Genomic DNA, 15813 nt, shown 5'->3' with positions numbered 1-15813 from the left:
GAGGAAGAAGAACAGTGACTCTCTTTGAAATAGTGTTTGATGGAACGATGGAGGAGCTTCAAAAGGTCAACAGTGTGGACGTGCAGGTTAGGGTGTCGTCCTCATCAGAAGTGGTGTATTTTTAGCCTCTACGAGGCGCTCAGGAGTAATGAAGCCTTTCAATCTGATCCCTCAGACGTTCGGGAACGCAGCCATGGGGCCCTTCAAGTGGATCATTCCTATTTCAGTGGCCATGTCCTGCTATGGAGGACTCAACGCGTCCATCATCGCTGCCTCACGGTAAATCAAAATACATGTCACATTTTGGTTTCTATACATGGGATTCTCATAGTGGTGTTAAAGGGTAATTCCTTATGTTTTCCCCATGTGATATTGGGATTGTTCTTTGAGAGTAGTCTATTCTAGGAACCAGGTGAAACAGGAATGCACGGTTTGGTTCTCTTGGAATATCTACACAAATGGCAATAAAATCTAGCCACTAAATGAATGTGAGTGAACAGGGCAAACACAATATATATTATACTGTATATATAGCATTCTTTTTTAATCAACTAAATCAACTTAAATGAGAATGCCACCCATTTTAAGAATTCACATAATTATGTTCTTCCTGTGCCCCAGTGGAGAACACACACCATGCTCTCCTAAAACTAGAGATCAGAGAGAAAACTCAAATCTGGGGCTGCTTTTTAGACAATGAAATGGGCTCTAACTTAATGTTTGTGAGCTCTTATAGTCCGGTTTAGACTATAAACCTCATTTGGGTGTAAGAGCTCACACAAACATTATATGGTCTTGTAAAATCAGTGCGCCATTCATTGTCTATGGAGCGGCCCCATATTTTACATCCCAGTGACATCATCGATTGGAGGAGTCTCTCTCTGACTTCTAGCTTTAGGAGACAGTCATGCGAGTTCACAAATACTGATTGAACTGTTTTGAAACATCCCCCACGTTGCTGATGTTTCTATGGTGATTAGCAGAGAACCAAACCATGCAGTGTCACCTGGTTCCTAACTTCCTATACTGTCAGGAACCATATGAATCTGGGGGGGGTAAAATTACCCTTCAAGACTACAGGACCACACTAACCTTTGACCCTTCTCCATTCCTCCAGGTTGTTTTTCGTGGGGGCCAGAGAGGGCCACCTACCAAACAGTTTGAGTCTGATCCACATGGAACGCTACACACCCATACCTGCACTCCTGTTCAATGTGAGGCACATTACCCTCTTTCAGCTCTTATATTATAACTGCTCACACACTTACATTACATTAAACCGCTACAGTATTAACATCATTAACAGTGAGTTATAAGGAGATGGCCCCATAAAGAATTCCTGTTCCACCGCTGTATACACCTGTCTGTTTATTTATACACTAAATATGATAGCATGTCCCTGAGGACATATTATCCACAATAATATAATATATATATAATATATATATAATATATATATAATAATATATATATAATAATAATAATAATAATAATAATAATAATAATAATAATAATAATAATAATAATATAATAATATAATATATATATATATATATATATATATATATATATATATATATATATATATATATATATATATATATATATATATATAATTATTATATAATATAATATATATATATTATAATAATATATATGTTCACTACTGCTACATTGTCTCTCCAACGTCTAACTGCTGAGTCTGTAGAAATATGTTAGGTGAGGTTATTTGTACATTACTTTGTATCAGTATAAGTAATAACTTGTCTGTGTGCTGTGCTGTTACAGGGGTTGATGGGGCTGATCTTCCTGTGTGTGGAGGATGTGTTCCAGCTCATTAATTACTTCAGCTTCAGCTACTGGCTGTATGTGGGCCTGTCTGTGGCTGGACTTATCTACCTGCGCTTCACTCAGCCGGATAGACACAGGCCCGTCAAGGTAATGTGCGAGCACATACATACACACATGCACGTACTCGCACACATGCATAGGCACACACTCTCACACACACACACACACACACACACACACACACACACACACACACACACACACACACACACACACACACACACACACACACACACACACACACACACACACACACACACACACACACACACACACACACACACACACACACACACACACACACACTGCTCTCTTTTGTTATCTCTTGTTAGCTCTCATCAGTGGTGGAAGAAGTACACAGTTTCTTTACTTAAGTAAAAGTAGAAATACCCAGATAAATGAGTACTCTGGTGAAAGTCCTCCATTCAAATTCTACTTAAGTGAAAGTAGAGAAGTATTTGCTATTGAATGTACTTAAGTAATGTCTAAAGTAGAAGTACTGTATGCATTCTACATGATGTTTGTGTATTCCAGTGCTTGGGAACATTCAACCCTCAATCCATTGACCTCTAAAGGTTATATTAAAGTGTTATGTGGTCCAGTTATGCTGCTCTGATTAAAAGTTATGTTAAAGTGGTATGTGGTCCAGTTATGCTGCTCTGATTAAAGGTTATATTAAAGTGTTATGTGGTCCAGTTATGCTGCTCTGATTAAAAGTTATGTTAAAGTGGTATGTGGTTCAGTTATGCTGCTCTGATTAAAAGGTATGTTAAAATGGTATGTGGTTCAGTTATGCTGCTCTGATTAAAGGTTATGTTAAAATGGTATGTGGTTCAGTTATGCTGCTCTGATTAAAGGTTATGTTAAAATGGTATGTGGTTCAGTTATGCTGCTCTGATTAAAGGTTATGTTAAAATGGTATGTGGTTCAGTTATGCTGCTCTGATTAAAGGTTATGTTAAAGTGGTATGTGGTCCAGTTATGCTGCTCTGATTAAAGGTTATGTTAAAGTGGTATGTGGTCCAGTTATGCTGCTCTGATTAAAGGTTATGTTAAAGTGGTATGTGGTCCAGTTATGCTGCTCTGATTAAAAGTTATGTTAAAGTGATATGTGGTCCAGTTATGCTGCTCTGATTACGTCCTCTTGAAGTTGTCAGGCTTCAAATGTGAAAGTATATAATCTTCATACATTTGTGCTATGTTTTCAAAGCAAAATATTTTTTATTAACTTGAAATTGTACTTAAGTACAGTACTTGAGTAAAAATAGTTTCCACTACTGGCTGTCATTCACACATGCTTGCACACACGGTGATGGTTATCACTGTGGTTGTTTTAAGATAAGATAAGATAAGATAAGATATTCCTTTATTGATCCCCTTGTGGAAATTCGGGCGTCATAGCAGCATGGGGGAGGGGAGGTACAGGTACGGGCATGGTAATAGTAGAAGATGTAAATATAGGCAATACAACTATAGTAAAGATAAAGATAAGCAGTGTAAACAATATAATTAAATGTATATACGGATATGAGCAAGTAAACAGTGTAATCAAAGGTGCAGATGAGGGTTTGTATGCCCTATTGGTTATATTATATGTGACAATAAATATGGGCAATAAACACTTAGAATCTGAATATTTACTATGAGTAAGTAAGGTAAACTGTATACACAGGTGCAGTATACAGGTACCCTAACTGGCATGATATACGTCATATGTTATATGTTGTAGTTTGTGGTAAGTTAGGTGGTAAGAGTCAGACACACTTTAGTGATCAGACATTCCTAGTAGTTCTCGACTTGTCCAGACTAACCACAGTTTTTCGTCCCCTACAGCTGACCCTCTTCTTCCCCTTCGTGTACTGCTTGTGCAGCCTGTTCTTGGTAATCGTGCCTCTCTATGGGGACACCATCAACTCTCTCATCGGCATCGGCATCGCCCTCTCCGGGATCCCCGTCTATTACCTGGTCATTTACCTCCCTGAGGAAAGGAGGCCAAAGTTCATAAGCAGGATAAACGGTAAGAACAAGAAGAAGTCTTTATTTGTCATGAAGCAACACACACATGTAAGATGGGTGACACACAGGAACACACACACACACACATATGCATTGGGTCGCTGATTAAATGCCTCTCTGCGCTAGACCCATCCCGTCGTCCCGTCGTCCTTCCCCCCAAGGGCAGCTGGGAGTAGGCATGGGCGCCCGGGGACAAATCCAAGTGCTCCTGTCTATCTTTGTCAATCACAGTTAGCAATCTGTTTTGCATGTTTTTCCATTGGGTTTTTCTCTTTTTTGGAGGAAAACCCTTGCGAGCACGGGGAGAACATGCAAACTCCACACAGAAAAACCACAGATACCCCACCTGGTGGCGACAGTGGCTCAGGAGGTAGAGCGGTCATCTGAAAGGTTCCTGGTTCGATTCCCACTCCTCCCGGGCAGTGTGTTGAAATGTCCTTGAGCAAGACACTTAACCCCTAATTGCTCCCGATGTGCAGGTTGTCACCTTGCATGGTTGCCTCCACCATCGGTGTGTGAGTGAATGGGTGAATGTGAGAAACAAAATTTTTAAAGCGCTTTGGATAGAATCGCTATGTAAATGCACCATTTACCTGGGTACCTGGCAACCCGGCAACCTGGTCCCCAAGTGGCAATCGAACCCAGGACCTTCTTGCTGTTAGGCAACAGTGTTAACCACTACACCACATGCCGTGTTTCAAACTACTTTTCATGTCAGCTCTAACTCAGCTGTAACTGTATTATTATAATTATTATTATTATTATTATTATTATTATTATTATTATTATTAATAATAGGAGGAAGTGAAACAGGACACTGCTCTTAGGCCATGGTTACACTGGGTTAAAACAGCAACGTTCTATTTTCGAATGATTACGTTTGCATGTCCAAGTTAAAAAGAAACGCGGTTTTGGCAGGAAACCGCGTTTTCCTAGTGGCAACGCTCAAAAGGTGTTTTCGTTTTGGAAACTCGCCGAAAACTCGCAGACAATGGTGCCATGTAATTTGCACGAGCCGGATACGGAGCCGTTCTGCCCAATGCCCATGCGCAGTAGAGACCTGCACGGTTATTTCCAGTGTTTACAGCAGAGCTGTCCCAAGTAGCTGCGGCTACCAACGTGTTGTCAAGTTATTGTTATAAGGAACCCAGTACTCCAAACTACAACAGTCTGCATTCCCTTAACAATTGTTTGTATTGAGCCGTATTGTATTGTACCCATTCTGCAATCTGTTAAATAACATTTACATCCATTTATTCTGCTAGCATTAACTTTACTACGCTGCTAGCCACAATGCTATACTGTTATAATGGCATATCCCAATCACGTTAGCACGTAAGCTAACAGAATCGACGATCTTTTTGTGAGACTAAACTCTGCTCTTGGTGGTCAATTGTGATGATGTTAGTTTTGTTTCATCAACAAATCATCAACAAATGAGGCAGAACACACAGTATCCGTTTTTGTTTATTGCACTTTATTTCTTGCTGAAAAATAAATGCTATGTAGCTAAATGGCTCATGCGAGGTATAAAGATGGTGGCTTTTCTGAGATTTTGAGCAGGATGTGGAGTGACTCGTTCAACCTTTCTGATTGGTTGAAAATGGCCTTCATGTTTGAACTACATCGCCACCTACTGCTTTGGCATTGTACTACATGTATATACATCACTCGGTGGTCAGGAGACAAAACGAATAACTTGCCTGCCATTATGTAGCGTTCTGAAAAACGAAACTGAAACTGAAAACTGAAAACGAAATTGGCCCTAGTGTAACCGCAGCCTTAGACAGTTAACATATTGTCCTTTGTTGGGAAGAGATTAGTCTCCTGGTCGATAGGAATGTATCACCTACATAGCAACCGTCATAACAGATTGTATAGGCCTTTTCTTAACCTCTTAAGCTCTAGCCATATTTTTGGAAAGTCTGCCTAAAAGTACATACCCAAGTAAATGGAAGATTGCTCCACTTCTACAAGGTCCATTTGCATGTTCTTGCATGTATCTAGGGACATCTATGGACCTCATGGAATGTATTCCCAGTGTCAGAAATATTGTGTCTGTTACTATGCTTGAGTCAATTGTAATGAACCAAAGGAGAGTATAAATTATCATTTTTCTTTTCATCTTTGACCACGAAAGAAACTCATTCACTGAGATCATTCAGCACCTTCTTGAGATCAAGTATACAAACAAATCTAAGCAAATTAATAAAGGGGAGATGAGTTACAGGGTTTTTTGTAGATACAGTAATGAATTCTTCCCTCCAGACACATTTGAATATAGAATATCAGGCCTATAAATGACCTTATTATGGCCAAGTCATACATCTATGGAAATCTCCTCTTTCCAATGGCAGAGCTCAATCTGGATTTAGTCATTTCCTCTCGTGAATACTCGCCTTTTTCCGATGCAATGCACAGAGAATTCACAGAATTCAGAGAAACTCATATTTCACTAATAAGACTTAAAAAATCATTGGTAAACAAACGTAGTGCTGAATATATAAACTTTGACTGCTGTTTTGATAGGGTTAGGGTATTTACTCTTGGCTACATTTGAAAAAGAAACACAACATTAATTAATACGGTCTCCACTGGCTCCCAGTCAAGTTTTGCATCACCTTCAAACTCCTGCTCCTTACCTACAAGTCCCTCCATGCCCTCGCCCCCCGATACCTGTCTGATCTCCTCCACCAACACACTCCATCCCGGAACCTACGATCCTCTGTTCTAGGTCTCCTCTCCATCCCTCGCACCAGGTTACGGACTTTTGGGGACAGAGCCTTCAGCGTGGCGTCCCCTACCCTCTGGAACTCTCTCCCCCCCGAAATCCGCAACGCCCCAACCCTGGACACCTTCAAATCTGCTCTAAAAACACACCTCTTCACCAAGGCTTTCCCCATCAGTTAGTTTAGAATATATTGGGTCCATTATCCATTATCCCTTACCTTCCCCCATCCCCTTCCCCCCCCCCCTATTCCCTAGCCCTATTTTTTGTCCTGATTGTGAAGCGACCTTGGGTTCTATGAAAGGCGCTATATAAATTTGATCTATTATTATTATTATTATTATTATTATTATTATTATTATTATTATTATTATTATTGTATTGATCAATTTATGACGAGCGACAGCATCTTAACTTGACAACAGAAACATTCTAAATAGGCCCCTTTTGTATTTTCTGTTAATGCAGTTGCTGAAAGGAAATAAATATGGACTCAAACCTGTTTTCCCTAGCAACGGAATAGCAACTGACACATGCCTTCTCTATTTAAACGACCACATCAAACAAGAGGTGGACGCGGGCAAATACTGCGGCATGGTTATGCTGGACCTACAAAAGGCCTTCGACACTGTCAATCACACCATTCTGATTGACAAGCTAAAAGCAATTGGTTTTGATAGTCTATCAGTGAGCTGGATGCAATCCTACCTGGAGGGGAGAGAGCAGATGGTGGAGGTAAACGGTACCCTATCCCCCCCCCTCACAGTAAGCTGTGGTGTTCCACAAGGAAGCATACTAGGTCCGCTACTGTTCCTAATTTATGCAAATGACATGTCCTCAGCTTGTGACTGCAACTTGTTCCTGTTTGCGGACGACTCAGCCCTGCTGGTCTCTGACAAGAACAAGTTACAGGTTGAAAAAACCCTCAGCTCTGAACTAGGCAAAATCTGCATATGGCTCGCTGATAACAAACTATCATTACACATGGGCAAAACAGAGTCCATTCTCTTCGGTTCAAATAACAAACTCAGCAAGACCGACGGCTTCTCAGTTACAGTGGGTGACAATATTGTCACAAGGAAAGAAGATATTACCTACCTGGGTTCCATCCTAGAGGCAAATCTTTCCTGTGACAAAATGGCATCCAATGTAATAAAAAAAGTCAACCAATGAACTCGATTCTTGTACCGGATCTCCTCACTGGTAAACAAGAATACCCTGAAGACTCTGGCAGGAGCACTCATTCAAGGGTACTACGACTATGCTTGCACCTCATGGTACCAAAGCACCTCAAAGGCGCTAAAAAACAAAATTACAAACCTCTCAAAACAAACTGGTCAGACTACTGCTTGACCTTACTCCTAGAACCCACCTCACCCCTGCCCACTTTGACAACCTAGGATGGCTTAGAGTAGACGACAGAGTACAGCAACTTGCAATGGGCCTGGTCTACAAGATACACTACAGTGACTACACGACCAAGGTACCCATGTACACAGGGCCGCCTCAGGGGGTGTGCGAGCAGTGCGGTCGCACAGGGCCTCGCACATTTTTTTTTTTTTTTTTTTTTTATTAAAAAAAAGACAAAAAAAAATTGCGAGGCCCCCCTTCCCCCGAGGCCCTTTTTCATCACAGACCTAAAATCTAGTTTTGCTTATATATTTCACATTAGACACGTTTGTAGAATGTGTCTGACTTGTTCCTGGCTCTGCGGCTCTGCAGCAGACACTCACTATTGGAGCTCTGGGGCTCTGCAGCAGACATACTATTGGTTTCAACAAAGGGAGGGGTTACACCATGTGTACGCCGGCGTGCGTCAGCTGCGTTTGACTATTTTGCGCGAGCAGCTTTGGAGGTTATGCTTAGTTATGCCAGCCAAGACGAAGAGGACGGTCATTCGGCAGATGGACTGAAGATGAAAGTTGTTGCATGTTAGACAGTTCAGTCAGGCTAGCCATGTCGGCTTAACTAAAGGCAGGGACAGCTAGTTAGCTTTAGCTACGTTATAATATCGAGTGCTAACGTGTGGTTCAGTCGGGATAGCCATGATGATGTCGGCTAGTAGCTAGCTTAGCTAAAGGCTAACTAGCGTTAGCTAACCTAGAGAGAGCGCGTGCAGCATTGTTATGCCAAGATGAAGAGGACGGTCATTCGGCAGATGAACTTCATCAACTCCACGCGTTTGTCTCCATCCTCTTGGAGGTTTGGTGAGTTTTTATTGCACTCTATTCTATTCCCGCCGTGGATATATCTCTCTCTCTCGGGAGCCAAACGGGCCGGCTAGCTGTTGTAGCTAATGTTATATTGAGCCAAAGCGGGCCGGCTAGCTAACGTAGCTAACGTTATATAGAGCCAAACGGGCCGGCTAGCTGTTGTAGTAGCTAACGGTGTGTGGCCTGGTGTCAGCACCTGGCTACTCTATTTGCAGTTAGCCTATTTAGCTGATGTCGGCCATTGGCTCCCTGCTACTTTGTTTTCTCTGGTATAGACCCTCTTCTCTTTGGATTTAAGTGTTGATCTTTGTCCTTTTGGATCTATGTATATTCATGTTGCCTTTGTGAAGTTATCTTTTCCTTCTGTTTTGTTCTTCCATTAAAAGTTGAATATCCTTTAGGGGCTCATCTTTGCTTATCTCTCTCATACATGCTCTCTCTCTAACACACACACACAGACATGCTCTCTCTCTCTAACACACAAACACACATGCTCTCTCTCTCTCTCTCTTTCTAACACACACAGACATGCTCTATATCTCTCTCTAACACACAAAATGACATGCTCTCTCTCTCTATATTTCTCTCTCTTTCTAACACACATATACATACAGACATGCTCTCTCTCTATCTCTCTCTTTCTAACACACACAGACATGCTCTATCTATCTCTCTCTCTTCAATTCCAATGGGCTTTATTTCACATTCTTGTATTTCTCCCAGTAGGTATGGGAGTTTTGAGTTATTGTCGATGTTTTCAAAGTCTCTTTGGGTGTTTGCAATTTGTGGGAAGTATGTCTTGGTATAGTGGGCAGGTTGTTAAGAAGTGGAGCTCGGTTTCCACCTCATCTTGTGTGCAGTGGGTCTGTCTTCGCTTGGGAGCCAGGTCTGCCTATGGCGGCCTTTCTCGATGGCTAGGCTGTGCTCGCTGAGTCTGTACCTAGTCAAGGATCTTCTTAGTATTGGGTCAGTCACAGTGCTCAGGTATTCTGCCACTGTGTACTCTCTGTTTAGGGCCAAATAGCATTTCAATTTGCTCTGGTTTTGGGTTGTTTCTTTCCAATGTGTGTCTCTCTCTCTCTCTCTCTCTGGCCTTGCTCTGGTGGAGGGTCAGGGGCATTGCCGGGTCTGTGCAGCGATAACACTGTATATTGACTGTAGAACGGGAGCTCTCTCTCGCTCTCTCTCTTGCTATATGTTGACTGTATCATGCCCAGCCTCGGGCAGCGCTATGAAAAAAGTTTTTTTTTTTTTTTTTTTAACCTTTTAGGGGGGGGGGGGGGGGGGGGGGGCTCGCGTTTAAATCTCGCACAGGGCCTCGCATTTCTCCCAGGCGGCCCTGCATGTACATGTCAAAATACTTCCCAAAGGTCAGTGAATACCACGATCACAACACCAGAGGGAGCTCCACAAATCATGTTAAACCCAGATTTGGCTCAAACAAGGGACTAAACACGTTTTGCAATTATGCCACATCAATGTGGAACGCCCTACCCAAAGCTGTAAAGGAATGTGAATCACTACCCACTTTCAAAAACACTCTCAAAAAACACCTACGGGAGACTGCAATTCGAAACTGGCCCCTGTAAATGTCCTAACACAACCCCCTCCAATGTACAGTAAATTACCAAGTATGGTCTTGTCAATATTCCAATGTACAGTTTTGTTTGTATAGTTGTACAGTGCCCCCCCCCCCCCCCCCCCCCCACCCAACCACCTCCAATGTACAGCCCCACCCCCACCTACCCAATCCAATGTACAGTTTCTACGCCAAATGTATATACTCTTTTTTTCTGGACTCTTTTTGTATCACAAACAGTACTGTATTTGCAAATCTGGTATGTCATAAATGTATAGATGTAGCAGTACTGTCTATCTGTATGTCATGTATGTCATATATGTTACGATGAATTGAAAATGGGGGACCCTGATGTAAACAAGACTAAAGTCTTTCTCTCGTCTGCATCCCCTTAACAATTGTATGTATTGAGCTGTACTGTACTGTACCCATTCTGCAATCTGTTAATAAAGTTTTCAATCAATCAATCAACAGAATCTATTCTACATCAAGGGAAACTGTATTCATGTTTCTTATTCCATAAGGCCTCCGTGTATTCCATGATGCTTTATTTGTCCTGCCGACATTAATTACTCCAATGTATCACTTTTCAAGATGCCACACTAAGAACTGTGGATTACCAACATACCACCATCACCTGTACATTGTATATTACTATTGCACTTTACTGTTACATTTGCACTCTGGTTGGATGCCAAACATCCTTTTGTTGTACTGTACTTGTGCTGTATAATGACAATAAATTAGAATCTGTATAAAAATAACATTTTAATCTAATATCAACATGCAGGGCTACAATTTACCTGTCATGCAACCCCCCCCTCCTCCTCATCTTCCCTCTTCTCTCTCCATAAACTTTTCATACTAATTTCTCCTCATCTACTTTTTTCCCGATTGTAGGTTTGGCCACCAAATATATCCAGATGACGTTGTACTGCTGCCTGACTGAACTGGACATGGAGCCAGAGACAATACCAGAGGGTAAAACCCAGTGAGCTACTCAGGTGACCCCCCCACCCCACCACGTACCACTCCTGTCTGCCAGAGGCCTCCATCCCACCCATGCACTGTTGCGCACGTGCCTGGAGCACGGAACAAACAGGACCATGCATGGAAAGCGCGGCTAAGGCCTGGAGGCGTCGTGTTTCGACACCGGGCAGCAATGGAGATATTACTCAAGTTTAAAAAAGTCCTGCAGTCTCACATGTCTTGACGTGAACAGTTTAGTTTCTCTGGTTTTTATACTTGTGCGAAGAAACGCGCCCATTATTTTGCACTTGTACATTAAGCCTGCTTATGATACACACTACTTTGTATTACACTGTTGTTTTCATATATTTTTTTAATTTTGTAGACTAATTACTTGTAGTTTGCACTGGACTTATAGTGCTTGATAATAAACATAATGTATGTATCTAACAGTATGTTTATAATATATTCGCTTCTAGGGTCAACATGTTAATGGAATGGAATTACTTTCTGTGACTTAACCGGCAAAATATATAGAATATGAAGTTAAACCGATGGGCCCGGGAATGAATCCAATTTACACACCCTAACCCAACATGTCATTTGACCATTATGACCATAGGCCTACTTAGTGGCCAGTATTAGACTCTGATAAGACATTATTCAAATGATCTAACATAATCTAATTTAAAAACAAATAAATAATGCACTGTTACATTTTTTTATTTTTGCCGGTTGAGCCAATATTATGACTCTGCCATATGCTTAGATGGAGACGTAAATGGACTTTTCCAGAGTAGAGTAAAGTAGAGTAGAGTAAAGTACACTCTTCGAATGTCGGATGACGGTTTCAAATCAAGTTTTGTTTTGTCTGTCTTTTGTCTCTGTTTTTTTTTAACCTTATTTGTTCCCATTTCATTGATCGTATCTGTCCAGAAATGGTTACATCATCAATGATTAATGAGGTTATTTAATTGGTTGATATATCTCATCCATTATCTATTGGGACTGTTATTTTCCCCATTTCTAACCATTCTATTTTGTTTGTGTGTGTATCTTCTTGGTCTTGGGTAAATGCCATGGGTCTAGCAATATAACTATGATCCTTTTTTTTCATTGTGTAAATAAACTGCATATATTTTCATATTTTTATATGAATTTTATTCATGCGTTTATTTATTTTATTTCTATTTTGCTATGGCTCATTTTGTCACATCTCAACCAATAATATCCATTAGTAATATCATTATATGAATATTCTTTATTATGGACATATACAGTATATATATATATATATATATTTTATCCAATATAATTTCCTTTGGTGCACTCTGGCAAGCGTTCTTCTAGGCCTGTGTGTTCCTTTATTGTGGGGAAAAAAGTGCAGGTATCATTCAGAATCATTCTGGATCATGATGGCTTGGGGATAGTAGTTTCTCTTGAGCCTGCCTGTGTCGGCCTTGATGCTACCGTAGCGCTTGCCTCATCGCAGCAGAAAGAAGAGACCGTCGCTTGGGTTGCTGGAGTCTTTGCCGTTGGTCCTGCATTGCTTGGTGTAGTAGATGTCCAGAAGGTCAGGGAGTTTACCTTTGGTGGTCAGCCCAGCTGACCACACCACGGTCCTGTGATGTGCTGTTTCCGTACCAGGCGGTGATATCCCGACAGGATGCTCTTAACCCTTTCACACTAACACACTACAGAAGGTTAACCTTTTACTACCACACTACAGACGGTTAACTGTCTGTAGTGTGGTAGTGAAAGGGTTAACCTTATGTGGTGTGGTAGTGAAAGGGTTAACCGTCTGTAGTGTGGTAGTGAAAGGGTTAACCGTCTGTAGTGTGGTAGTGAAAGGGTTAACCGTCTGTAGTGTGGTAGTGAAAGCGTTAACAGTCTAGTGTGGTAGTGAAATGGTTAACCGTATTGTGGTAGTGAAAGGGTTAACCGTATGTAGTATGATAGTGAAAGGGTTAACCTTCTGTAGTGTGGTACTGAAAGGGTTAACCCTTTGATGTGTGGCAGTGAGAGGGGTTAACCTTTTGTATTGTCGCAGTGAAAGGGTTAACCGTTTGGTAGTGAAAGGGTTAATGGTGTATGTGTAAAAGTTCTTCAGTATCTTGGGGGCCACCTTGAAATTACTCACCCTCTCCACTAGGGCCCCGTCCATCCAAGAGAGTTGCAGTCCCTCGTTGGTTTCCTCCCACAAAAAGGCCACATTTCTCTCCTTTGTTTTGCTGATGTTCATGGAGAGGTTGTTTTCCTGGCACCACAGCCTCAGGTTCAGGTTCCTCACCTTCTCTATGTGCTGAAAATGTTGCCCCCTGCTGCACCAGCCATGAGACAAGAGAATGCTTGTCAGCTGGAAATAACATGTATTGAGTTTGTATATTCATGGTAGGATCAGTATCGGCATGTTTAGTCAATCATAGACTCACACGTTAGCACTCTACTGGAGTGCTAATCTGCATCACAGAGTTATTGGTGTTTTTTTATACAAGAGGCTGCATTTTATTCTAAGGCCAAGCCTCTCAAGATGTTAAGAAGCTTGTGGCATGTCAGTCACAAACTTCATGTAGTTGTTGTACTGTATGTTAAGCGTAAACTAACTGATATATTGCTATAATACCGGTACATTTTTTATTATCAACCAAATATAGTATATGGTCAGAATCAATATCTGATCGTTTGTAGTGTATTTCTACCTTTTGTACTTTTGATCAGATATGCAAATGTCATGAGTATAGAGCAACAAGAAACAACCTCACGTGCCTCTACCACAGTTTATGTTGCATATGTGTAGATTACAGTATGTACTATGCTAAATTAAATTAATAAAATATATTTCAACTAGAAAGCTATCTGGCTGCAAGCTAGCCATATGCTTAGCACAAAGAATGGAAGCGGATACAGACCAACAAGCCTAGCTTAAAACTACAGGAGAGGTGTTTTGGACCAACAGCTAGGCTAGTTGATCCGTATCCACTTCCATTAATTTGTGCTAAGCTCAGCTAGCTTGCAGCCGCACAGAGATACAATTAGTATCTATCTTCTGGTCTGACTCTGGAGAAGACAGCGCATTTCCCATTATGTTGGCGTGCCCCTTTAACCCTTTCACTACCACACTACCAAATGGTTAACCCTTTCACTGCGACAATACAGAAGGTTAACCCTTTCACTACCACACTACAGAAGGTTAACCTTTCACTACCACACTACAGAAGGTTAACCTTTTGGTAGTGTGGTAGTGAAAGGGTTAATTGCACAAACATCACATGGTAAATAGACTGCATTTATATAGCGCTTTTATCACATTCACACAAGGGTGGCGGAAGCAACTATGCAAGGCGCCAACCTGCTCACCAGGAGCAGTTAGGGGTTAAGTGTCTTGCTCAAGGACAAGGACACGTCGACTGCTGGGAAGGAGCTCGAAAAGGGAAGGGAAAGCGGGAAGGAGAATCGAAACAGGGAAACCTCCAGATTACCGGACGAACGCTCTACCTTCCGAGCCACTGGTGGGAGTGACCATGAGATAAAGTTGTGGAAAATTAGATTGTTCTTAGATTTTTACTGAGCTGAACACGTGAGACAGAAGCATGGCTGAGCTGATTTCTGAAGATCGTCATGGAAACCAGTGTCGTTAGATGGTCTTTTTGATTACAGCTGCTGCAGTTGCATGACAACACCTCATAGCAGGGGGGCTCCAATTTCATGGCATTACAAAAGATCACCATACAGACCCACAGTGAAACCACTCAGCTGATTTCCAACCCATGTAGGCTAATATCAAAATAATCTGAATAAACTCTTATCATTATGAAAAAATTATGTTTATTTGGATAATTTATATTTGTAATACATTTTGTGTGATCAGTGTTTTCAAATATCTGCATAATGAGCTAAACCTTATCAGAACATATTTCTTCTTTTATTGAATTGGAGCAATTTCCACGGTGAGTGGCTTTACGAAGTCAAAATAATAATAATAATAATAATAATGATAATTATATATATAAAAATTATAAATACAAAATAAAACTCCCAAAATACCATTCGGGATTAGTGAATGAATTAATCATTGCATTTAGTGCTTTTCTAGACACTGCAACACTAACAGCGATGTAATACTTGGTGGTCTTGTGTAGCCTAGTGGGTAGAAGATGGTCCCAACACTGCCACAGTAAGGGATTATATTTCCACTGGGACCACCCATGCTAAAACTGAATCCATAACATATCTTTAACACTAGAATTCCATAGCTACTAGAAAGACCATAACAGTCATTCTGACTGCTCACATATTACTGGCATATAATTTCCATAATAAATACAAATACTTTTATTTTATTTTACAGATTTTGTTATGTTAGGGTTCTAAAATAAATCAGGACAACTGTACAATTCAAATGTATTGTTTATTCATTCAGAAGAAGAACACAACCTGCACGATATACATTAGCAGAGC

At 41.0% G+C, this 15813-nt stretch overlaps 1 protein-coding gene across 1 annotated transcript in view; it reads left to right on the top strand.

Annotated features, from left to right (window-relative positions):
- LOC311239700 (Y+L amino acid transporter 2) overlaps positions 1 to 11994 on the top strand; it is a 38561-nt gene extending 26567 nt beyond the window's left edge. The window contains exons 6-10 of the mRNA XM_084328109.1: positions 176 to 279; positions 1118 to 1214; positions 1789 to 1938; positions 3684 to 3867; positions 11287 to 11994. Of these exons, the coding sequence (XP_084184235.1) occupies positions 176 to 279; positions 1118 to 1214; positions 1789 to 1938; positions 3684 to 3867; positions 11287 to 11381 (630 nt within the window). The 3' untranslated portion in view covers positions 11382 to 11994. The remainder of the gene's footprint in view (positions 1 to 175; positions 280 to 1117; positions 1215 to 1788; positions 1939 to 3683; positions 3868 to 11286) is intronic.
- The last annotated feature ends 3819 nt before the right edge of the window (positions 11995 to 15813 follow it).

The sequence above is a fragment of the Notolepis coatsorum genome (assembly GCF_963971535.1).
Source record: "Notolepis coatsorum genome assembly, chromosome: 13".
NCBI classification, from domain to species: Eukaryota; Metazoa; Chordata; class Actinopteri; order Aulopiformes; family Paralepididae; genus Notolepis; species Notolepis coatsorum.
The sequence above is the reverse complement of the archived record's forward strand: the minus strand, read 5'-3'. Positions and strand labels throughout refer to the sequence as shown.